The sequence below is a fragment of the Equus quagga genome, chromosome 12 (genome assembly GCF_021613505.1).
Source record: "Equus quagga isolate Etosha38 chromosome 12, UCLA_HA_Equagga_1.0, whole genome shotgun sequence".
Lineage (NCBI taxonomy): Eukaryota > Metazoa > Chordata > Mammalia > Perissodactyla > Equidae > Equus > Equus quagga.
Genome location: NC_060278.1, coordinates 38,354,924 through 38,379,216, shown reverse-complemented (window position 1 = coordinate 38,379,216; position 24,293 = coordinate 38,354,924). Strand labels below are relative to the sequence as shown.

Sequence of the window (24,293 nt, the reverse complement as noted above, 5' to 3'; positions counted from 1 at the left end):
AACAACACCCAAACATCAAATGGTAGGTTTTATATCTAACTCTAGGTATAAAGAATTTTCTCAATAAATACTCTGTTCACTTCATAACAAAAATAACAATTAACATTTACACAGTACTTATTAAGTGTAAGGAGCTGTATTAAGTGCTCTAAATCTATTACATTCATTTAATTCTCCTAATAATTATATGAGGTTAGTATTATTTTTATCCCCCTTTTACAGATAAGGAAACTAAGGCATAGAGAGGTTAAGCGACTCATCCAAACTCACAAAGTTAGGCAGTGGCTGAGCCAGAATTGCACCCAGGCAGCTGGCTCCAGTCCACGCTCTCACCCACTACACTGCACTGCCTTGTGACAATAATCAAAGCCAATGATTCTTGTTTCTTGTTTCTCAGTTACTACACTAAACTGATCTTGTTTCTCTATTAATACACTAAACTTCACTTTAAGAAAAGGCAGTTTCTTAAAGAAAAACAACTGAGTAACTTTAAAAGAAGTCAAATTTTAAGAAGAAATAACTTTAAAAAAAGTCTATAAGAAAGTGGAACATTAATGTTTACATTTCTGTCAAATAATAAAAACATAGTCAATTTATCTTAAAAATCCAGGTGGGAATTTGAAAAGAAGGCAAGATGCAAAGATATCTTTGCCATCTGGCTTAATTAAAACTATAGAACAGACCCCTATGATGTATCAGGGATGACAGTAATTAAACTTATAATTACACTATAATTCACAAGTGGGACTGTCTCTGTATAGTTCTCTAAAATCTACAGCAAAAGTTCTTGAACTTTTTTGAGTGACCGTTCCTTTTAACAACCTATCAAAAGCTTTTACTCTCCAAAATGTACATGTGCACTCACATTTTACAAACAATGTCAGAGTGATCACAGATTCCAAAGAAACCCTGGATCACAGCTTTGATTTATGCTAAAATTATACTGCTTTAAAGTGACCCTGAGAATGAGAATAAAACAGATAAACATCAACCAGCCCCTTGTCTTAATAATATTAAAATTCGTCATTCAGAACTATTGAATCATACTGAAAAAGAAAATCAGAGGGAGAGAGGCACTAATAAAACTGGATTATACCAATAATTTCATCCCTTCTTTTGACAGAATCATTTATCACTACTTAAATAATCTGTGCAAATTTATTTCTAAAACAATTAAGCTTTAAAAAGAATATATTATAACAATATACCACTTTATAGCTTAAGACAACATAAAACTCCCAAGCATTCTTAGGTCATACGTGAAATACCTGGTCCTTTCACCTGAGTACAAATTCTGATATTTGGTTTGTTCTTATCAGGGCCAAAGCCTTGGCTGTATCCTTGACCAAAAAATGTCATTGTAAATGATGAGGCATCAATCTGAGAAAACAAAGCAAAGGTTTTATTTAATAGACATGTCATTTCCTCCCTGAACACAATAAAACCTACCATTCTACTTCATATGAGACATTTTCAATAGATAACAACATCAATATTCTATCTGCCATAATATCCTGCCATCTTTTAAGCATGGAGCAAAAGCTAATTCTTTGAAGACGCAGGTTTTGATGACCGGTGTGATGACGGGGTGAGGGAGGAGGTGAGGAACAGGGACGGGGTGAAGATGATTCTTAGCTTGTGGCTTAAAGAAGGACAGCACCATTAAAACAGGCAGCTTCAGAGGAAAAGCTGGAGGCAGTTTTTATTTTAGGGTGGTAGAAAATGGTAATCTGGTTTTAGATATCTGTTTGAGGTGACAAGACAAAAACAGTCAGCCAGTAAGGGCAATATGGGCCTGGGGCACAGATATATATGCCTCACTCGGAGATATAAAAATTCAATTCAAAAAATTAAATTCTAGGGGCCAGTCTGGTGGCGTAGTGGTTAGGTTTGCGTGCTCCACCTCAGTGTCCCAGGGAAATTAAATTCTAGAAGACTTATCCAAGCACCTTTCACAATCACTCATTTAGAAATACGGTAAAAAAGAATTTAGTCATGGGCAACAAATTATTTATTAAGTATCAACTAAGGGTCAGGCTCTGGGTTACGCCCTGAGGCATAAATAAAATACAGTTCCTGCCTTTCCTGGAACTTACAGTTTAGTGGGGGAGATATATATATAAACAGGTCTAGTAACAATACAGATACGAATTAAAAGAGGCAGGACTAGGTCAGAGGAGGGCATTAATAAATCTACGGAGGAGGAGCACAGGGTTTTGAAATACGCACACACACCCCCCCCCCCCGACACACACATTCTAATAGATGTTTATTACACAGAAAAGTAGGGTAGTTCCAGAAAGGAGAAACTATTATTTAAAGGTAAAACCAGACAAGGCTGCCACAAGAAAAGAAAATTACAGGCCAACATCTTCGATGAACATAGACAGAAAAATTGTCAACAAAATATTTGCAAACTGAATTCAATAATACATTAAAAGAATCATATGCCATGATTAAACGGGATTTATTCCAGGGATGCAAGGATGGTTCAACATCCACAAATCAGTCAGTGTGATACAACACATAAACAAAATGAAGGATAAAAATCATATGATCATCTCAACAAACACAGAAAAAGCATTTGATAAAATTCAACATCCATTTATGATAAAAACTCTCAACAAAGCAGGTAAAGCAGGAACATACTGCAACATAATAAAGCCCACATATGACAAGCCCACAGCTAACATTAAACTCAATGGTAAAAAGCTGAAAGCTTTTCCTCTAAGATCAGGAACAAGACAAGGGTGCCTACTTTTGCCACTTTTACTCAACATAGTATTGGAAGTCCTGGCCAGAATAATCAGGCAACAAAAAGAAAGAAAAGGCATCCAAATTGGAAAGAAGTAAAACTGTCACTATTGGCAGATGACATATTATATATAGACAATCCTAAAGACTACATCAAAAAACTGTTAGAACTAATAAACAAATCCAGTAAAGTTGCAGGATACAAAATCAATACACAAAAATCTGTTGCATTTCTATACAGTAATAACAGAACTTAAGAAAACAATCTCATTTACAATTGCATCAAAAAGAATAAAATGCCTAGGAATAAATTTTAACCAAAAAGGTCAAAGACTTATATATTGAAAACTATAGGACATTAATGAAAGAAATTAAAGAAGACAGAAATAAATGGAAAGATATTCTATGCTCATGAATTGGAAGAATTAATACTGTTAAAATGTCTATACTACCCAAAGCAATCAACAGATTCAATGCAATCCCTATCAAAATTCCAATGGTATTTTTCACAGATACAGAATACACAATCCTAAAATTTATATGGAACTATAAAAGACCCTGAACCAAAGCAATCTTGAGAAAGAACAAAGCTGGAAGCATCACACTCCCTGATTTAAAACTATATTACAAAGCTATAGTAATTAAAACAGTATGGTACTGGCATAAAAACAAAGATCAATGAGCAGAATAGAGAGCTCGAAAATAAACTCATGCATATATAGTCAATTAATTTATGACAAAGGAGCCAAGAATATAAAAATGGGGAATGGACAGTCTCTTCAATAAATGGTGTTGGGAAAATCGGACAGCCACATGCAACAGAACGAAAGTGGACCACTATCTTATATCATATACAAAACTTAACTCAAAATGGATTAAAGACTTGACAACCAGACCTGAAACCATAAAGCTCCCAGAAGAAAACACAGGCAGTAGGTTCCTTGACATAGGTCTTGGTTATGAATTTTTGAATATGACACCAAAACCAAAAATAAACCAAAAATAAAGTGGGACTACACAAAACTAAAAAATTTCCACACAGCAAAGGAAATCATCAACAAAACGAACTGGCAACCTACTGACTGGGAGAAAACAGTTGCATATCATATATCTGAAAAGGAGCTATTATCCAAAATATACAAAGAACTCATACAACTCAATAGCAAAAAACCAATCTGATTAAAAAATGGGCAGGGGCAGGCCCGCTGGCATTGCGGTTAAGTTCACACGCTCTGCTTCAGTGGCCCGGGGTTCACAGGTTCAAATGTCAGATACGGACCTATGCACCGCTCATCAAGCCATGCTGTCGCAGCAACCCACATACAAACTAGAGGAAGTCTGGCACAGATGTCAGCTCAGTGCCAATCTTCCTTACCAAAAAAAAAAAAGAAAGAAAGAAAAAAGGCAGAAGATCTGACTAGACATTTTCCCAAACACATACAAATGGCCAATGGTTACATGAAAAGATGCTCTACATCATTAATCATCAGGGAAATGCAAATCAAAACTACAATAAGATATCACCTCACACCTGTTACAATGGTTATTATCAAAAAAACCCACTAGAAATAACAAGTGTTCGTGAGGATGTGGAGGAAAGGGAACCCTTGTGCACTAGTGGTGGGAATGTAAATTGGTACAGCCATTATGGAAAACAGTATGGAGGTTCCTCAAAAAATTAAAATAGAACTATCATATATATGGTCCAGCAATTCCACTTCTGGGTATTTATCTAAAGAAAATGAAAACACTAATTCAACAACATATCTGCACCCTCATGTTCACTGCAGCATTATTTACAATAGCCAAGATATGGAACCTACGTGTCCATCGATGGATGAAGAGACAAATACAATAAAATATTATCCAGCCATAAAAAAGAATGAAATCTTGCCATTTGCAACAACATGGATGGACCTCAAGGGTGTTATGCTAAGTGAAGTAAGTCAGAGAAGGACAAATATTGCATGATCTCTCTTACGTGTGAAATCTAAAAAAAGATAAACATATATATATATGCAAACTAAGCTCACAGATACAGAGAACAGACACTGGTTGCTGCCAAAGGCTGGGGGTGGGAGGTGGAAGAAATGAGTGAACTATTTTGGAATGTTTTCAGTTTAAATAAATGGAACTAAAAAAAAGAAAGAAAAAGATATGAGCTTTTCAGTACATTTACCAAAATTAAATGACTATTGTTTAAAAGAAGCAATAGAATCAGCTACTCATGTATTTCTAAGGTCATATGCTGTCAAAGGTCAATACCAAAGAAGATGACTTCCAAGTGAAAATGGGAGGAAGCCAAGTTGGATAAGTTTCCCAAAAGAAATCAAGCAGATTTCCTTGGTGCCAAGATATCTGGCAGACTTCTCAGGCATGACTGCTTCTTGTTCCCATTTCTCTCACTTTATCCTACAACATGTAGCCTTATAAACACCTGGGCATTAAATCATAAACTGTAAGTCAGCTCATGAGATCTGAGCAGCAATTATCATAAAATAATAGAATGGCACCCCGGCCTTTCAAGGCCTGAATGTACACTCTACTCTAAATCTCCTAGAATTAGTGTTGGCCAGCCTCTGAAGTAGAGGAGAAAGAGAAGGGTAAGAGCAGAGAAGAACGGAAAAGAGAAAAGGACAAGGGGAGAGGGGGAGAAGTTGTTGGCTTTGCCTGTCCACCATGGTCCAAGGGAGAGGATATCTTCCAGGCCACCTGAACTGTACCTGTAGTCCATCTGACAGCAGTATCTCTTGTGGAAACTGATTCCTTAGTCAGCAAAAAAAAACCATGTTAATAATTTGTCTTCTGTAATTTGCTTAAACGGAGAGAACCAGCAAGCAGGACAATGCCCTGTCCTGAAACTATCCTATCTACCTAATAGATATAGTTCTGACTAAGTTAACTAACTGTATTCTGGTTTATATACCTCAGACTCTTGTGAATTAGCTGGAGTGAGTAACCAGTTCTCCTGGTCATGATGAATCTGGGACAGCGATAAGAACCTGTATCACAATTGGTTAAGTTTCAGGGCTGGAATCAGGACCAATGTAAGTTCTTCCTTCTTTTCAAACTCACGCTGCTTCTACACCAGTGGTTCCTAATTTTTTTAATTCAAGGACTGCTTTGGGGAAAAAAAAAGGCAAGAAGGGATGTAGTAGCCTGGTCTATCGCAGTCTAACATGGCTAGAACATACAACTGAAGAGGAATGGGGTGGCACTAACCCCAGCGTCAGAAGTGCAGACAAGGTCCGACATACATGCCAGAAGCTGTCCCCTCCCCAGACTGAGGCACACATGCTACGTGATCATAACTCTCCCGGGCTAGGCACACATTCAGCTTTAGAACAATCTTCAACACAGTCTCCAGGGTGCTACTACCAGTCAATCATAGTTAGCATGAACAATGAAACCCATCTGCCATTCAGGACTAGGTCATGAAGGGCCTCGCACCTCCAGAGATGGACTTCCAGCCAGTGGTGCTCTGGGGGTGTGAACCAAAATCACCCAAACCTGACATGGAACCTTCCTACCTCCACGTCAGGGATTCACAAACTTGTCAGCACATTAGCATCACTGGGGAGCTTTTAAAAAGCCCAATACCCAAGCCACATTCTGGACCAAACCCAAATCTCTGGTCATCAGTTTTGGGTTCTCTCCCAAAGTTAAGAATCACTGCTCTATACTTCCAGGCCCCACCCCACACCTACTGAGTCAGATGTCCAGATGCTAGGGTCAGGACATGTGTTTGAAAAAAGCTCCCTGTGTGATTCTAACATATAAAGTCCCAGATAAAAATCACTGCCAAAGCAGTAAGTCAGGGAAGCATTTTAAAGAAGTTGATAACAGAGTCAGATTTGTGTCACAGATCTCTTGAATAGCAGGGGGAAGATGGATTAGAAAGAAATCACAGGACAGCTATGTACAGTTCATTCCAGAGATAAGGGCCTGCATTATCAACAGAGTGAAAAGACAACCCAAAGAACGGGAGGAAATATTTTCAAATCACCTATCTGATATGGTATTAATATCCAGAATATAAAGAGAACTCCTAAAACTCGACAACAAAAACACAAACAACCGATTCAAAAATGGGTGAAGGACTTGAATAGACGTTTCTCTAAAGAAGATATACAAACGGCCAATAGACACATGCAAAGACGTTCTACACCACTAATCATCAGGAAAATGCAAATCAAAACCATAATGAGATACCTCACCCCAATAGGATGGCTACTATAAAAAAAACAAACAGGAAATAACAAATGTTGACAAGGATATGGAGAAACTGGAACCCTTGTGCACAGTTGGTAGGAAGGTAAAATGGTGCAGCTGCAGTGGAAAACAGTTTGGAGGTTCCTCAAAAAATTAAAAATAGAATTACCATAGGATCCAACAATTGCACTTCTGGGTATACACCCAAACTGAGAGTATGGTCTTGAGATATTTGCACACTCATGTTCATAGCAGCACTATTCACAATAGCCAAAAGGTGGAGGTAACCCAAATGTCCATGGAAGGATGAATGGATAAGCAAAATGTGGTGTGTATACACACACACACACACACACATATATACACATACACACAATGGAGTATTATTTAGCCTTAAAAAAGAAGGAAATTCTGACACATGCTCCAACACAAATGAACCTTGAGGACATTACGCTAAGTGAAATAAGCCAGTCACAAAAAAACAAACACTGTATGACTCCATTTATATGAGGAACTTAGTCAAAATCATAGAGACAGAAAGAAGAATGGTGCTAGTCAGGAGCTGGAGGAAGAGGGGAAAGGAGTTATTATTTCATGGGTATAGAGTTTCAGTTTTGCAAGAGAAAAGAATTCTGGAAATGGACGGTAGTGATGGTTACATAACAGTATGAATATACTTGATACCACTGAACAATAAAAAATGGCTTAGACAATAAATTTTATGTTATGTGCATTTTACCACAATTAGAAAAAAAAAAAGAGAGAGATAAGAGCCTGAACCAAGGCAGCTGTGACAGATTTGGAGAAAAATCTAGAATGATGCCTACGTTTGTGACGGGGCAGATGACAGAGCCACTAACTGAGATGGGAAATACAGAAGGAAGAAGAGGGTCTGGGGGAAAGAAGTTCAGATTTTGACGTGTTAAATCTGAAGTACTTGAGGGATACACAGCTCAAGGCCTCTAGTAAAATAGCTGGATATGTAAATCTGGAGACTAAGTGTGCCTGTAAGAGCACTGGTGAGATCACTTAGGGAGGGTGAGCAAGAAGTGGGCCAAGGATGGAACCCTGGGGATGATCAACATCTAAGGAGTAGAAAGAAGTGAGGATACAGCAAAGGAAGAGAAGGAATAGAGCAGAAACTCTGAAGAGCAATGATCTCAGAAGCTAAGGGAAATGAATATTTCAAGGACAATAATGTCAAAGAGAATAGACTAACTGAGGATTAAAGGAGCCAGCCCCGTGGCTGAGTGGTTAAGTTCGGCAGCCCAGGGTTTCGCCGGTTCAGATCTTGGGCGCGGACACGGCACCACTCATCAGGCCATGCTGAGTCAGCGTCCCACATGCCACAACTAGAAGGACCCACAACTAAAAATACACAACCATGTACCGGGGGGCTTTGGGGAGAAAAAGGACAAATAAAATCTTTTAAAAAAATAAATGAATAAGGTTTCAAAGCATGCAATGCACTTAGCAGTTGTAAGGCTAATAGTGACTTTAACAAGGGGACAGTGAAGGGTGAAGGAAGGGCTGAGGACTCTTTTTTAGGTTGGAAAGGGCACTGGCATGTTTATAGGATGAGGAGAAAGAAGCTGTAGGGAGGAGGAGGAGAATTTACAGGAGAGAAAAGGAATGATCAACTGATGAAGTCAGGAGGGAATCTAATCGAAAGTAGCAGGAACGGTAAAGACTCAGGCTGTTTGACTCCAGGATCCACCACATTCTAGCTATGTGAACTGGGGCAAATAACACCCTCTCTGACTACTTCCCGAATTTTAAAAAGTGGATGATAATAATACCTTGACCTAAATGGTTGTTGGAGGACTAAATGAAATGTAAAGCACTTAGCCACACACCTGCCACACAAAGACGCCTGCATTTTAAAGAGCAGAGGCAGCAGGATTAGTCTTGTACAGGAGAATACTTCTCTGAGCGAGGAGGAAAGAAGGTGCAGATGGGAGCAATGGCAATAGGTCTGAGGACAGGAATCTGAGGGAGTGCACAACAGGGTTCTCAATCCCATCGGTAAAGAGGGACTTGTGATAACTGCAGGTAGGGAAGAGAGTCAGGCTGGGCAGATTGTGAAAAAAGCCCCTGAGAGGAGATGGAGAGATGACTAATGAAAAGTAAAAGGATCAGCAAGTGATGCTAAAAGTTCCACTGAGGGGCAAGAACGAATTTGTGGTGCTAGCCTCCCCTCAGCGGTGGAATGCCCCCCCGCAGTACCTCGTATCAAGGGGATGAAGGCTAGACGACCCAAGGCCTGACTCAGGGTTGGGATCTGTAAGTCAAACGGTAGAAAACGAAGCAGTCACATTGTTGAGGATATTGGACAGACAGTAATTCAATTTATCCACCATGGGGATCCAGGGTGTGTGCAAGAGGAAGGGGAAGGGAAGCTTGGGGGAGACGGGGAGGAGGTAAAAAGGAGGAGATAACAGAGGAGAAAAATGGAAGAGCAAAAATATTTGAAATCTCTATCAAATAAAGAGAATACAATTTCTGGAGCCAGATGGCTGGGTTCTCACCAGTTTGGCCATTTACTTGCGATAGGACCTTGGGAAAGTTTCTTAGCATCTCTGTGCCTCAGTTTCCTCATCTGTAAAATGGTGATAATACCTACCTCAAGAGATGTTCAAAAAGACTAAGTGATATAATTTATATAAAGAATGTAAAAGAGCTTTTGAAACACAGTAAGTGCCCCATCAAGTCTTAGCTGTTATTGTCACTGCACTGACGAAAAGTAAAAACAAAACAAAGAAAAACATTATTTTAAAGAACTGGGTACAAAAGAAAAGGTTACCTGTTTTTGTGTTGGACCTTGTTTGGAAAAATAACCAAAGGAGAAGAGCCATGGGAACTAAAGGGAAAAAAAAAACCCTCAGTGATATTTTCTTAAACTCATGGAAAATACTTCTAAATATCTAATTTCATAAAGATATTACTTACTTTTATGAGAAGTTGCCTTCCAATGCCAAACTTCACAAAGAATAAGAAGAAAAGGCCTGCAAACATCAGCTTAATAACAGAGGTGATGCCTCCCACAGTTACATAGGCAGCATACTGAACCTAGACAAAGAGTACAAAGTCAGAAAGTTACTCCCTACTTCTTTAGACCAAGTAATACAAAAATGTTAGCTACTTATAACTTACTCTGTAGTTACAAATATTGAACAAAAGCAGGTGACACTTTATGAATGTGTTATATTCACATATTCAAGCTTCTGAAAGCTTGTTCAGAAACCAGACATTGAGAGAATTTTTTTTTAAAGATTGGCACCTGAGCTAACAACCGTTGCCAATCTTTTTTTTTTTTTTCCCTTCTTTTTCTTCTTCTTCTCCCCAAAGCCCCCAGTACATAGTTGTATATTCTAGCTGTAGGTCCTTCTGGTTGTGCTATGTTGGATGCCGCCTCAGCATGGCCTGACAAGTGGTGCCATGTCTGCTCCCAGGATCTAAACCAGCGAAACCTTGGGTCACCGAAGTGGAGAGCGTGAACTCGACCACTCGGCCACGGGGCCAGCACCAGGAGAATATTTTTTAAAGAAAGTGTTGCAAATGGTAATTAGCTTCCGTTACTTGAACACAGAAGTCCATGTAATCTATATATAAAAAGTCCACAATAATATACCTGAGTTTAGCAAGTATACATTACAGAACGTAGACAACACTTTCAACCTCTTCTATGAGAAAATACTCTGGTATCTTTTAACTTGCGATAGTTTCCTCTTCAAGTCTCAGCAGTGGGAACAATTACTTCCTTCTCCAAAAGGAGTAGGACAGTACTGCAGAGGTAGCAAGGAGAGAAGAAAGAAGAACCCAGACATCTCCACAAGCAATAGAAAATATTCTAGCAGCTGAAACTCTAAATAAGATTGTCCGGTGTTAGGCACCAGGAGTTCCTGTACTGAACTTGCGGTTTGGTGTTACATTAAAAAGCTATTCAGATCTGAATTACAGGGGGTGGCTACTACCACCCCACAAAACGCAAAATGCTCCACACTATTGATTCTGTATACTTTCAGAAACTGAAACATGCCTTCATTAGCTCTTTCTTTGCTTTATAAATATAAAAATCCTACATTAAACAGATAGGGGAACTGTAACAAACATAGAATACTCTTTACTAAAAATTAAATCATAGGGACCAGCCTGGTGGCATAGCGGTTAAGTTTGGATGCTCCACTTTGGTGGCTCAGGGTTCGTGGGTTTGGATCCTGGGCACGTACCAACACACCCCTCATTAAGCCATGCTGTGGTGGTGTCCCACATACAAAATAGAGGAAGACAGGCACAAGTGTTAGCTCAGGGCCAGTCTTCCTCAAGCAAAAAGAGGAAGATTGGCAACGGATGTTAGCTCAGGGCCAATCTTCTTCACCAAAATATATACATAAATTGCATACACTTACAGGTGATTCCTCTAAATTTTCATGCAAGTAACGCTGAGTCCGTCTCACAACAGACGCATCCGCTCCCATGAAAGGAATGGAATAGCTGTTGAGTTCTCTGCAGTAAGAAATTGGCCACCTGCAAGACAGACTCATGTTGCATTTTCTTCATTTGCAGTGATCACAACTTTAACTGGCACATTTCTGATTAAAAATTTTAACTTTTCTGGAGGCAGTAAAAACAATGATGACAGATCTGCTCTTAGTTAAAATTTATTTCAGTATTTGTTCTTTGTTCTCTATACCTAGACCCAAAAAAGTGACAAGTGGAACAGTGTGGTATTCCTCACACCATGGGCACTTAACACATGTAGTTTAACTAGGTTTTGCCCCATCAATTTCCCTAGACAATGATAAAAAGAACATACATTTCAACTGCCAAACTCTTGAGTTTAGAGTTCTCACATATAAATATTATTAATAGACTGAATGATTAGTCTACATAAATCATCACACTTTAAGATAGTGATTTTACTACATAAAATGCAATTGACATTTAATTTTGATATTGACAGTGAAGAATCATAAAATTCATTTTTGCCCAGGGTCTGAATGTATTACTATATATGAAGTACTTAAGCTTAGGGTAACATATTAATTATAGTTTATTTACCTTTGGAAACAATCCTGAACTTACTACAAAATAGTCTCCAGGCTTTTCTTAGTAGCACACTTTATTAATAGCCAGATCAACAACAATATACTTCAACTAGATATACCAAAGAATAGATTTTGAGTTAACATACCTTCTTTTCAATTTTGGACCAACAATTGGGACAGGTTTCAGATTTGACTCATTTCGTAGTTTTTTCAAATTACTCTGATCTCCAAAACCATAAATTGCTGACTTCCAGGTACCATCATGAATGCACATCCCCTAAGAAAATAATTCAAGAAAGAGTTAAAGAAACATGTCTTAAGCAATAATTGCTAAAATGTAAAGCCAAGTAACTTCTAACTGACACGAGGAATATTTCACCTCTACTTGAGCAGGCATCATCCCTTATTCAATAATCTTGAGATGAACTTTCATGACTGGCTAGGGACCAGTAACACTCATTAGTTTGACTATATTCAATATTTACACCAACATATGCCCTTTCTTCTTCCCTCTTACCATCATTTATGCTCTTTTTATAATAAAGCCATTGAGTTTCACGTCACCATTTCACTCAACTGACCATATGCTTCAAAATTAACCTCTCTAATCCCTATCCCTATGTTGATTTCCCAAAATTTCAAGACACGTTCACAAACACATTTATGAATATGTACACAATGTACTGCCATCTATCCCTTCCTTGTTGTACTTGGTGCCCCACCCGCCCCCACATCCCTTACTCCAGCCCCAAGTTATATAGATGTCTTCCACAGAAGTGTTGTTAAAATAATTTAAAAATTAATACGATTTATATTTTAATTTCTTTCCCTAATTCCTCAAATTCTTTCTGGTACTGTACTCAGCATAGAATCCTTGCTTGATCTTACCAGACTCTAATTCATCCACCTAGTTTTCATCTCTTTCATGAGACTCTCAGCTTTTGGTGCCTTCCATTCTCCCAATATAATCACCCTCCCACAACCCTCACTCCAACTCCAATTAGGAATGAGGGGGAGAAAGAAGAGCACAGGTGTAACCTCAGAACTTACAGTCTTAATGCCAACCCTGCTTCAGCTAACTTCTAGGTGGGCCTTTTAATTCTCTATTATGTAAATATTTTTAACTTAATTTATAATTTTGATTGTATATAACTGTATTATGTCCTGCCTTATATGTTGTTTACCTTGTTTGAATGAACAAAGCCATTTAGAAAGATTCAAAACCAACTTTGAAAGAAGAATACCAGTAAAGCAGATGTGAAGATATTGTTGATTGCTAATAAGCAGAATAAGAGAAACAATAAAACCATCAGAATATTTGGGTTTTTATATCTTAGCTTTGATGACATTGAAAAGCAGAGACACCAAACCAATTTTCCATTTTGATACAGATGAATTTCCTCTGTTTTGCTAAAACTAAAACAGAGCTAAAAGTCTTGAGGGTTTGATTTGTGAAACTATTCTAAATCTGGGCCAATTCGACCTATGTGCAAACATAAAGACTAGCAAACACCAGCAGAAAATGGCGTTTTAAAAACCTAAGAATATCTTCTTATACAAATAAGCCACCAGAAAGGCAAAAATTACCTTCTATTTTTAAACTGTTACCTTATTTCGTTGAAAAATATAACATAAAGAAAAGTGCACAAGACATCTGTGTACGCTGTAATGAAAAGATGAAGCAAACACCCACGCAGCCCAGAAGGGCCCCCTCCTGCCCGCCTTCACGGTGATCAAGAAAAGCCCTCGCTTTCTTCAGGTTCCCACCTAGGTGTTTATTCCTGAACAGTACATTGAGTTTTGCCTGTGTCTAAACTTTACAGAAAAGGAATCATACAGTAGATATTCCTTGACTTTGGCTTCTTCTGCTCAGAACCATGATATTAGGATCCATCATGTCTTAGAAGTAACTCCTACTCTGCAACTGACCTTTCCATTTTGTTAATGGGGTCTTTTTTTTTTCTTTTTGTGGCTGTGATAAATTTTATTTAATACTTACGTGTATCCTGGTCTCATTGTGTCAACCAGGATTGAAAACTGACTGAGTATATATAATATGACTATAGAACTGTGATAAAAGAATTGCCCCAGGAAAGGTCCTTCAGATTTTTTTTTTAATTGAGGTTATAATAATTTACAACATTGTGAAATTTCAGTTGTACATTATTGTTTGTCAGTCATCTTATAGGTGCGCCCCTTTACCCTTTGTGCCCACCTCCCATGCCCCTTTCCCCTGGTAACCACTAAATAGTTCTCTTTGTCCATGTGTTTGTTTATCTTCCACATATGAGTGAAATCATACAGCATTTTTCTTTCTCTATCTGGTTTATTTTGCTTAACATAATACTGTCAAGATCCATTTATGTTGTTGTGAATGGGACAATTTTGTCATTTTTTATGGCTGAGTAGTATTCCGTTGTGTGTGTGTGTGTGTGTGTGTGTGTGTGTGTGTGCGCGCGTGTGTGTGTGTGTATCATATCTTCTTTATCCAATCATCATTTGATGGGCACTTAGGTTGCTTCCATGTCTTGGCTATTGTGAATAATGCTGCAATGAACATAGGGGTGCATAAGTCTCTTTGAATTGCTGATTTCAAGTTCTTTGGATAGATACACAGTAGTGGGATGGCTGGGTCATATGGTACTTCTATTTTTAGTTTTTTGAGAAATCTCCATACTGTTTTCCAAAGAGACTGAACCAGTTTGCATTCCCACCAGGAGTGTGTGAGGGTTCCCTTTTCTGCACAACCTCTCCAACACTTGTTATTTTTTGTCTTGGTTATTATAGCCATTCTAATGGGTGTAAGGTAGTATCTCATTGTAGTTTTGATTTGCACTTCCCTGATGATCAGTAATGATGAGCATCTTTTCGCGTGCCTGTTGGCCATCTGTATATCTTCTTTGGAGAAATGTCTGTTCACATCCTCTGTCCAATTTTTGATCAGGTTGTTTGTTTTTTTGTTGTTGGTTGTGTGAGTTCTTTATATATTATGGAGATTAACCCTTTGTCAGATATATGATTTGTAAATATTTTTTCACAGTTGGTGGGTTGTCTTTTGTTTCAATCTTGGTTTCCCCTGCCTTGTAGAAGCTCTTTAGTCTGATGAAGTCCCACTTGTTTATTTATTCTTCTGTTTCCCTTGTCCGAGAAGACATGGTGTCCAAAAAGATCCTTTTAAGACTGATGTCAAAGAGTGTACTGCCCATATTTTCTTCTAGAAGTTTTATAGTTGCAGGTATTACCTTCAAGTCTTTGATCCATTTTGAGTTTATTTTTGGGAATGGTATAAGAGAATGATCTACTTTCATTATTTTACATGTGGCTGTCCAGTTTTCCCAACATTAATGGTGTCTTTTGATAAACAGACATTCTCAATTTAAATGTACACAAATTTATCACTTTTTCTTTGTATTTAATACCTTCTGTGTCTCTTTTAAAAAGCCATTCCCTCTATAGCATAGTGACTATAGTTAATACTATATTGCGTATTTAAAAGTTCTCATCACAAGAAAAAAAATTCGTTTAACTATGTATGGTGACAAATGTTAATTAGACTTACTGTGATGATCATTTTGCAATATACAAAAATATCAAGTCATTCTGCCGTACACCTGAAACTAATACACCATGTTATATGTCAATTTTTCCTCAATTAAAAAAATAAAATTTATTTCTGTGGGGGAAATAAAAGAAGCCATTCCTGACCTTGAGGCCATGAAATATGTCATCTTCTAAAAGCTGTACTATTTTGTCTTTCACATTTAGGTCTATAATCCACCTAAACTTGATTTTCGTACACAGGGCAAAATATGAGTCTGATTTCTCTTTTTCTCCATAGAGATACCCAATTGTCCCAGCATCATCTCCTGAAAAGCACTTTTACCATAAATCAAGTGTCTATATATGAATGAACTACTCTGCGCTCTTTATGCTGTTTCTCTGGTCTACTGATATCCCTCTGCCCATGTAACACACTTACTCAATATTCTGGATATCCCAAAGTGTTTTTCTACCTTATTCTCCTTCAAAAAACGTCTTGGTTATTCTTGGCCCTCTGCATTTCCACATAAATTTTAGAATTAGCTTGTCAAGTTGCATACCAAAACAAAACAAACAAACCCTGTTTGCGATTCTGATTGGATTATATGAGATTATAGATCAATTTGAAGAAAACTGACATCTTAACAAAATTGAGTGTTCCAATCCATGAATATGGTAGATTCTTCCATTTATTTGTCTTCTTTAAGGTCTCTCACTAACATTTTATAGCTTTCTTTACAGAAATATTGCACATTTTCTATTACTTATTCTTAGGTACTTGATTTTTCTATGCCATTATAAATAGTATCTTTTTCAAAAAAAATCCATTTTCTAACTGTAGCTGGTAGCAGAAATGCAACTGATTTTTATATAAATTTTGTATCCAGCAACAATAAAGACTAGAGTGAAAATAAATTGAGCCAAGAATAGAAAAATAGAGAAAAATCAATAAAATAAAAAATTGGTTCTTAGAGGAAATCAACCAAATTGACAAGCCTTTAGCTAGACTGACCAAAAAAAAAAGAGAGAGGAGAGAAAACTCAAACTACGAAAATCAGGAATCAAAGAAAGGACATTAATACCAACTTTACATAAATAAAAAGGAGTATAAGGGAATACTATGAACAATGGCATGCCAACAAATTAGACAACCTAGAGGAAATGCATGAATTCCTAGAAAGAAACTTATGGATCGAATTGCATCCCCCTAAAATTTATGTTGAAGGCCTAACCTCCAGTACCTCAGAATGTGACCTTATTGGGAAATAGGGTTGCTGTAGATGTAATTAGTTAAGATGAGGTCCTACTTGAGGAGGTGGACCCCCAATCCAAAACGACTGGTGTCCTCATAAAAAGAAGAACTTTGGACATAGACATACGCACAGGGAGTACATCACGTGAAGACAAAGGCAGAGATTGGAGTGATGCAGTTACAAGCTAAGGAACATCAAAATAACAGAAAATCCTAATAAACCTATAAAAAGTAATGACATTGAATTAGTCATCAAAAAACCTCCCACAATGAAAAAGCCAGGTCCAGATGATTTCACTGATGAATTCTACCAAATATTTAAAGAAGTAACACTAGTTCTTTACAAACTCTTCCCCAAAAGGTCAGTATTAATTAGCCTGATACCAAAACCAGAAAGACACCACCAGAAAACTACAGACCAACATTCCTTATAAATATAGATGCAAAAATAATCATCAAAAAATACTAGCAAACTAAATCCAGCAATATATAGAAAGGTATATACTATGATCAAGTGGGATTTATCCCAGGAATGCAAAGTTGGTGTAACATATGAAAATCAATCTTATGTAATATACTCTAAGAATAGACTAAAAAACAAAAACTGCAGATCATCTCAATAGAACATCATCTCCATAAAACATAATACTCTTCAATTAAAAGCACTCAGCAAACCAGGAATAGAAGATTAAAAGCATCTACGAAAACCCTCAGCTAATATCATACTTAATGGCAAAAGCCCGAAATATTTCTAAGATCAGGAACAAGGCAAAGATGTCAGCTCTTGCTACTTCTGTTCACCATTGTGCTGGAGGGTCTAGCCATCGCAATTAGGTAAGAAAGAGAATTTTTCCAGCTATTTATGAAACTCTTTTATTAATTCTCATATTGCCTGCAGATTCTTTTGAATTTTCTACATTCACAATTCTATCATCTGCCGAAGACAATTTTGTTTCTTCCTTTCTAATCTATATACAGTTTATTTCCTTTTTCCTACCTGACTGCTCTGGATAGGATCTTGCTGAAGTAATGATACTGTGCACCCAAGTCTTATTCCTGAGCTTAGAGCAAAAGTTTTCAGTGCACTGGCTATCATATTTGTTCTAGCTTTTTCTAAAAAAGATAATGTTCCCTACTACTCCTAGTTTGCTATACGATTTAATAGCAAATGGATGCTACATCTTAGCAAAAGCTTTTTCTCTATTTACTGAGATGATCATATGATTTTCCTCCTTTAACCTGTTAATGAGGTGAATTACAGTGATTATACAATGTTACACCTTGCATTCCTTCTCTAAAACCAACTTGGTCAAAAGTTATTCTTCTTCTTATATATTACTGCTTTTAATTTGCTAATATTTTATTTAGTATTTTTACATCTATGTTCCTATGAAACTGCACTGTACTTTTCCATTTTGAATTGTTGTTGTAGGGTTTGGTTGCTGAAGTTAACCTTGTTAATCAATCATTCAACAAATACTTACTGAGCTGCTATTATGTGACTATCACTGCTAGGTGCTTGGTGAATTAAACAGAGAAAGGTCCATCTATTTGCAGTGCTCATATTTCAGAAAGGGTGAAATAATCAATAAAAAAATGGAGAATTTAGAAGGTGAGAAGTACTATAGGAAAAAAGAAAAAGGAGAGTAGGTAAGATGAATTGGGACTGCTAGGCAGAGGATTAGTTTACAATTTAAAATAGGGTGGTCACGGTAGGCTTCATCAGGAAAGTGATATTTGAGAAAAGACTTGAAGGAAGTGAGGGAGTTAGTCATGCAAGTATCTCTGAGAACTATTTTCAGGTAAAGGGTACAGCCAGCACAGAAGCCCTACGGCAGAAGTGTGCTGGCGTGTTCAGGAGTAGCACAGAGGTCAGTGTAACTGAAGAGTGAACATGGAACAAAGGGTGGGAGAGGAGGTTGGAGAGGAAACTGTGGCCAGACCACTTTTAACCTTGCATGCTACTGTAAGGACTTTGGCTTTCATTCTGAATGCAATAGGGAGCCACTGAAGAATTCTGAGCTAAGGAGGGACAGGATTGGAGTTATGTTTAAAAAGGATCATCCTGGCTGTGGTATTGAGCACAGACTGTAGGGGAATAGGTGGTAGCAAGAGAAGTGGTGAAACATGGTCAGATTCTGATACATTTTGAAGGCAGAATCCACAGGATTTCCTGAGAGACTGGATACGGGTTTCAGAGAGAGGAGACAGCAATGACCTCACTGTTTGACCTGAATATTTGGAAGGACATGTCACTGTCAACTGAAACTGATAAAATAAGCTGTGGTTAGAGAGCATTTGGGAGGGAAAAGCAGGAGGTCAGTTATGGACAAGTACAGTTTGAGATGTCTATCAAATGTTCAAGTGGAGATGTCAATTAGGCAACAGGATATCTTAAGTCCAGCGTTTAGGAAAAAGGTCTGGGTTGATGATACAAATTTGGAATAAATTTCTTAATACCCAAATATACAGAGATTTTCTTGTAATCTCTTCATCGATTTCTAGTATAACTGCATCACACTCTCGAACATACTCTAGAACAGGGGTTGGCAAACTATTTCTGTAAAAGGTCAGACTAAATGTTTTAGGCTTTGCAGGCCACATATGGGCTCTGCTGCATATCTTCTTTGTTTTTTATTATAGCCCTTTAAAAAGGAAAAATTCCTTCTTAGCTTACAGGCCAAAGAAAAGCAGGCAACGGGCTGACCCCTGCTCTAGAGCTACCCTATCCAGTACGGAAGCCACCACAGAGCACATGTGAGACATTTTCCTCACTGTGGGAAGATCTGCTACTCTTCTGGAGTACACAACTTCAAGCCTCTGAAATTCTTCGAGTCTTGGCCCAGCAGATAGTCTATGTTCCATTTTTTATGTAAAATAAACAGGCTTAAGGGGAAATACAGGGTAAGGAGTGGCAGGAGAACAAGCTAGTGTCAAGGGTTGCACAGAATTACGGGAATTGTCTCTGTCCCATCCTTGTGAAATAAAGGCTCTGCATTTTGCTTCGAGGGGAATAAGAGGGAGCTGCATGGCTGTGGAGGCTTCAACTTGCTTGTTCTGAGTTAAGCGCCAGCTTTAAGTCCTTATAGTAACTGTGGACAGCAATAACAAAACGGAGTAACTATTTAGGCCTGTAAAATGAAGCTGGGAGGGCACCAAGGAAGTGGAGCTTATGCATGCCTCTACCCAGACGGCACGCAACTTTTAAACTGTATTTCACTGCTGTCACTGTGACCTTTCAAGCACAGATAAGGACTTTTTGCCTTAGAGATGGCCTTAGCAACCAATCATGTATATCCAAGAAGTAACAGCTGTCGCTGGCACCAATCACAATTCTTGCAAAACAACCTATGTAATTGATCTCTTTTTGCCTTTATAAACCCTTGTCTCCTTTGTCTTCCTTGGAACATATTTTGGGTTTCTACCTGACTCTGTGTCTCCTGAATTGCAATTCTAATCACCCAAATAAATATCTGCTATTTAAATTGCAGTGGATTTTTGGGACAGCCCTGGTGGCCTGGGGGTTAAGTTCGGCGTGCTCCACTTCAGCAGCCTGGGTGTGGACCTACACCACTTGTCTGATAGTGGCCAGGCTGTGGCAGTGGCCCACAGAAAAAGAAAAAAGGCAGAAGACTGGCGATGGATGTTAGCTCAGGGTGAATCTTCCTCAGCAAAAAATAAATAAATAAATTGTAGCAGATTTTTCCTCAGTCAACATAATATTTAATAACATTTATTGAGCAATTACTAAGTACCAACCATAATATTTAATAACATTTATTGAGCAATTACTAAGTACCAACCACAGTACTCATTTATATTCACTGACTAATTCTCATAGCAACGATATGAAGTAGATACTGTTATCATCTCCTATGAATGAAGGACATGAGGCACACAGAGAATAAGTTAACTTGCCCAAGGGCACATCACTGAAAAGTGGCAGACACGGAACTCAAGCCCAGGCAATCTAGTTTCAACATCTGTACTCTTAACCACTCCGGGAAAGATTCCTAACTTTACTTGGTAAGAACCATCTACCCAGCAGCTCTTTTATTGCTTCTAGTAAAGGGAAGAGACCTTCATTAGCTCTATCTGGTCTTTCCAATTGCAACACCTGCTGCTCTTTCAAAAGAAGCCTCTTTTCTAGCTCTACTTATCTTCTATCTCCCTGCAGGGGACATCTGTTTTTTGTCAGTCCTGCACTATTTCCCTGCAACTCCCTATCCCATCTTCTGCTTAGAAAACTCTCTTTCCTATCTGGAACTTATTCCATGTTGTTCAGATGGCCTTGACCCTATGATCTTCCCTCCAGAGGCTCATGACCCAGGCCTCGGTAATCTGATTACTCCATTACTCCAGGTCACACCGACTGGCTCAAGAATGGCCAAATGACCCAATACCTGACTAATCTTCCCTATTATTTGATACATAAATTGCGGTAGCTGTTCCTGGGAAATCATGCACCTTAAGGATAATGTTTACCTGGGGCTCTCAGCACCTTCCCTGCCATGTCTAGAGCCTACACAGAGGAACACAGAAGAAATGAAAGAGACAGAAAGAGGAAAGAAAAAAAAAAGAGCTCTGATAATACCACTTGAACACCTAGACCCAGCCATACTAGTCTTAGCAGACGTTTGGTGACATGAATCAATAAATTCCTTTCGTTGTGTTGGTTTAAACCAGGTTGAGCTGGGTTTCTAACACATGCTAATATTTCTAACATTCTAACACATGCTAACAAGAGCACCAGCCATGTCTTTCAGGTTGCTGCCTCTGACCTTCCAAATGCCATTCACTTGTCAAGGCTAACCTTAGGCCTTTATGAGGCATTCCCAAATTACTCAGGCCTACACCCTTCATTCTGATACTCTACTGGATATTCTCTGTAACCACAAATTTTAGCATGTTTTATACAGTTCTTTGTGTTTATTAATCTGAACCCACAATCCAGATGAATAGAACCATTACTCTTATTTAAACATGCTCCACCCCACCCCACAGGTATGTCTTTATTATACTATTTCCTCTCCCTTAACCACACCTCCACAGCACCAACCTTTAAAATTCAGTCCATAGCCCAGCTTCTCCAAAAAGTTCTTGACCTCTGGCCTCCCAGCCAAACGTCCTCTCCATTCTCAGACTCCTACAGTACTTCAACTGATCTCTTTAGTAAACACTTCCTATCTCCCGCCCAGCTAAATTATTATATTTTTAAGGGCAGGGTTTGCATCTTATTCATTTATGTGTCACATTATCTTGCACTACTATATATACATATATACTTGCACTACTACACAATATTTGTTGAATGAATACTTTTTACAGAGAACAAATACTTATGAAGCCTCAAGCGTAGACACAGAATTGGATTAGACATTACTAGCAAATAAAAGTACTATCATAAAACATGAATCTTTCCCAGAAATGCAACTATCTTATGTTCCCAGATAGACTATAAATTTCATAAGATTACAATTCCACCATACATTTCTTGTATGGCCCAACTCCAAGATAGGTACATGATAAAAATGTACTGACTCAGGCTTAGGTGATAATTTTCTTGGATGACAATATTTATTATATAACAGTGATAGATACTTTAGTGTTAGGACCATGGTAATTCATTCTTACATTATGAATTATGCAGTTGACTTAAAATAGAATTTATTTTTAAAACAAAGTAATTCTCAACAATCTAGTATATTTACTTTTTAAAATTAAATGGTGACTTTCATACACTAAAAATTACAAATATACATAAAATTTAATTAATCTAAATCTTTTTAAAAAGACATGTATTATTTCCAAAATGTTTTTACTATTAACTTAGAAAACACTTGACAAACAGAGAAACCAACCTCAGGTCCTGAATGTACAGTCAGGAAACTCTCCACAGCAGTCAAAGTACCTAAAAGAGTAGGAAAATGGTGAAACTAAAATCTACTTAGCCAGGACAAGTAATAATAAACTATTCCTACTCATTTCAGGACTGCTTTTACTAAGCCCACAGCTGACATGGTCAGAAAATCTGTACTTAAAGCAGTTTCATTATGTTATCGTAAACAGACCTTAAAAAGCAGCTGAAGCAGGTAAACTGTGAGAAGAGGAGTTGAGCACAAACTCTGCCAGTCCTGACAAAATCTTGTCTAGTATTCAAACTGACAAGGCTAAAACTCTGTTCAAACAACGCAACGACTTAGCTCACTCATTCTGAAAGGCTATCAGAACACAGTTCTCAAAAATACATCTACGGGAATTATTCTGTTTTCCAATGTGACAGTTTTCAAGGAGACTTATTAGTAGTGACTTTCAATGAACATACAGAAAACCTATCAAAATGGTCTTCGTGATGGCTTATAAAATACTTAAGGCTTTTAAACAGCAATAAAAATATAACAAATATAAAATAAAAATAGAAAACCAAAGCCAGAAAAAGGGGAGAAATCACTTATAGTAACCATGAGGTCTAATATATAGGTATAATGATTAAGCATTTAATCTTTGAATTGCTTGAGAGCAGTAAGAAAAAAGGAAAATGTAATGGATAGCTAATTCTCAAAATCTGATAAAATAAAATACACCAACTTCTTAAGAGAGTTCCTAGTTTTAATTCCAAGAGAAAATTAAAACATGGAACCTTACAAAGTTGACTGAGTAAGATAACAAATAACCACGTCACCAACAAAGACGATACAGCAGATGAGAAGTGTAGCCACAAAAATGTCACTAGTCTGACCACTGACAAAAACCAAGAACAGATCATTAAGGTATAACTCACTGGAGATGATTCTGAGGGTTGTTAAGAGAATGTGGCCTGGATATGTGCCTCTATGATCTAACCTTATCCACAGAAAGAACATGGACCACCTAAAACAGTATGTAACAGGATGTGGACCATTTGCATCAAAAATCAGCTGGGGTACTTGTCAAAATGCTGACTCCTGGGTTTCAGTATCTGAAGCAAAAGTTTTTAAACAAACCTTAAAGTAATATTTCTCCTTTAAAAAGAAAAAGACCTATTCAAAATAACAAAAACTATTAAATATTTAGGAACAACCTCAAAAAGAAATACATAGGACCATTCTGAAGAAAATATCTAAACTTTACAGACTTAAAAGAATTTTATTAAAAAATAGAGACATACTACGTCCATGGATTGGAAGACAAAGTATTTTAAAGATGTTGAATTCATGTTCTTTTTATTGCGAATGGTTTGTGTTTCATCATTAAGTATGATGTTGGCTATTGCTTTCTGACATTTATTATGTTAAGAAAGTATTCTATTTCTTAATTTCTAAAAATTTAAAATCAGTAAATGGCATGAATTTTCAAATAATTTGAGATGGACATATAGCTTTTCGCCTTTGATATTCTGATGTGAAGATTATGTAATTTCCTAATAAATCTTGGTCCTGATATATTACTCTTTTAAAATGCCATTGGGTATTTGGTAAAATTTTATGTAGCTATTTTCTTTTATTACT

At 37.5% G+C, this 24,293-nt stretch overlaps 1 protein-coding gene across 1 annotated transcript in view; it reads right to left on the bottom strand.

The window, feature by feature from the left end:
• Positions 1 to 24,293, bottom strand: part of SCCPDH (saccharopine dehydrogenase (putative)) — a 38,604-nt gene that overhangs the window by 1,821 nt on the left and 12,490 nt on the right. The window contains exons 5-10 of the mRNA XM_046678731.1: positions 22,668 to 22,717; positions 12,161 to 12,291; positions 11,376 to 11,493; positions 9,916 to 10,035; positions 9,770 to 9,826; positions 1,269 to 1,380 (exon numbers count right to left, since the gene is read on the bottom strand). Of these exons, the coding sequence (XP_046534687.1) occupies positions 1,269 to 1,380; positions 9,770 to 9,826; positions 9,916 to 10,035; positions 11,376 to 11,493; positions 12,161 to 12,291; positions 22,668 to 22,717 (588 nt within the window). The remainder of the gene's footprint in view (positions 1 to 1,268; positions 1,381 to 9,769; positions 9,827 to 9,915; positions 10,036 to 11,375; positions 11,494 to 12,160; positions 12,292 to 22,667; positions 22,718 to 24,293) is intronic.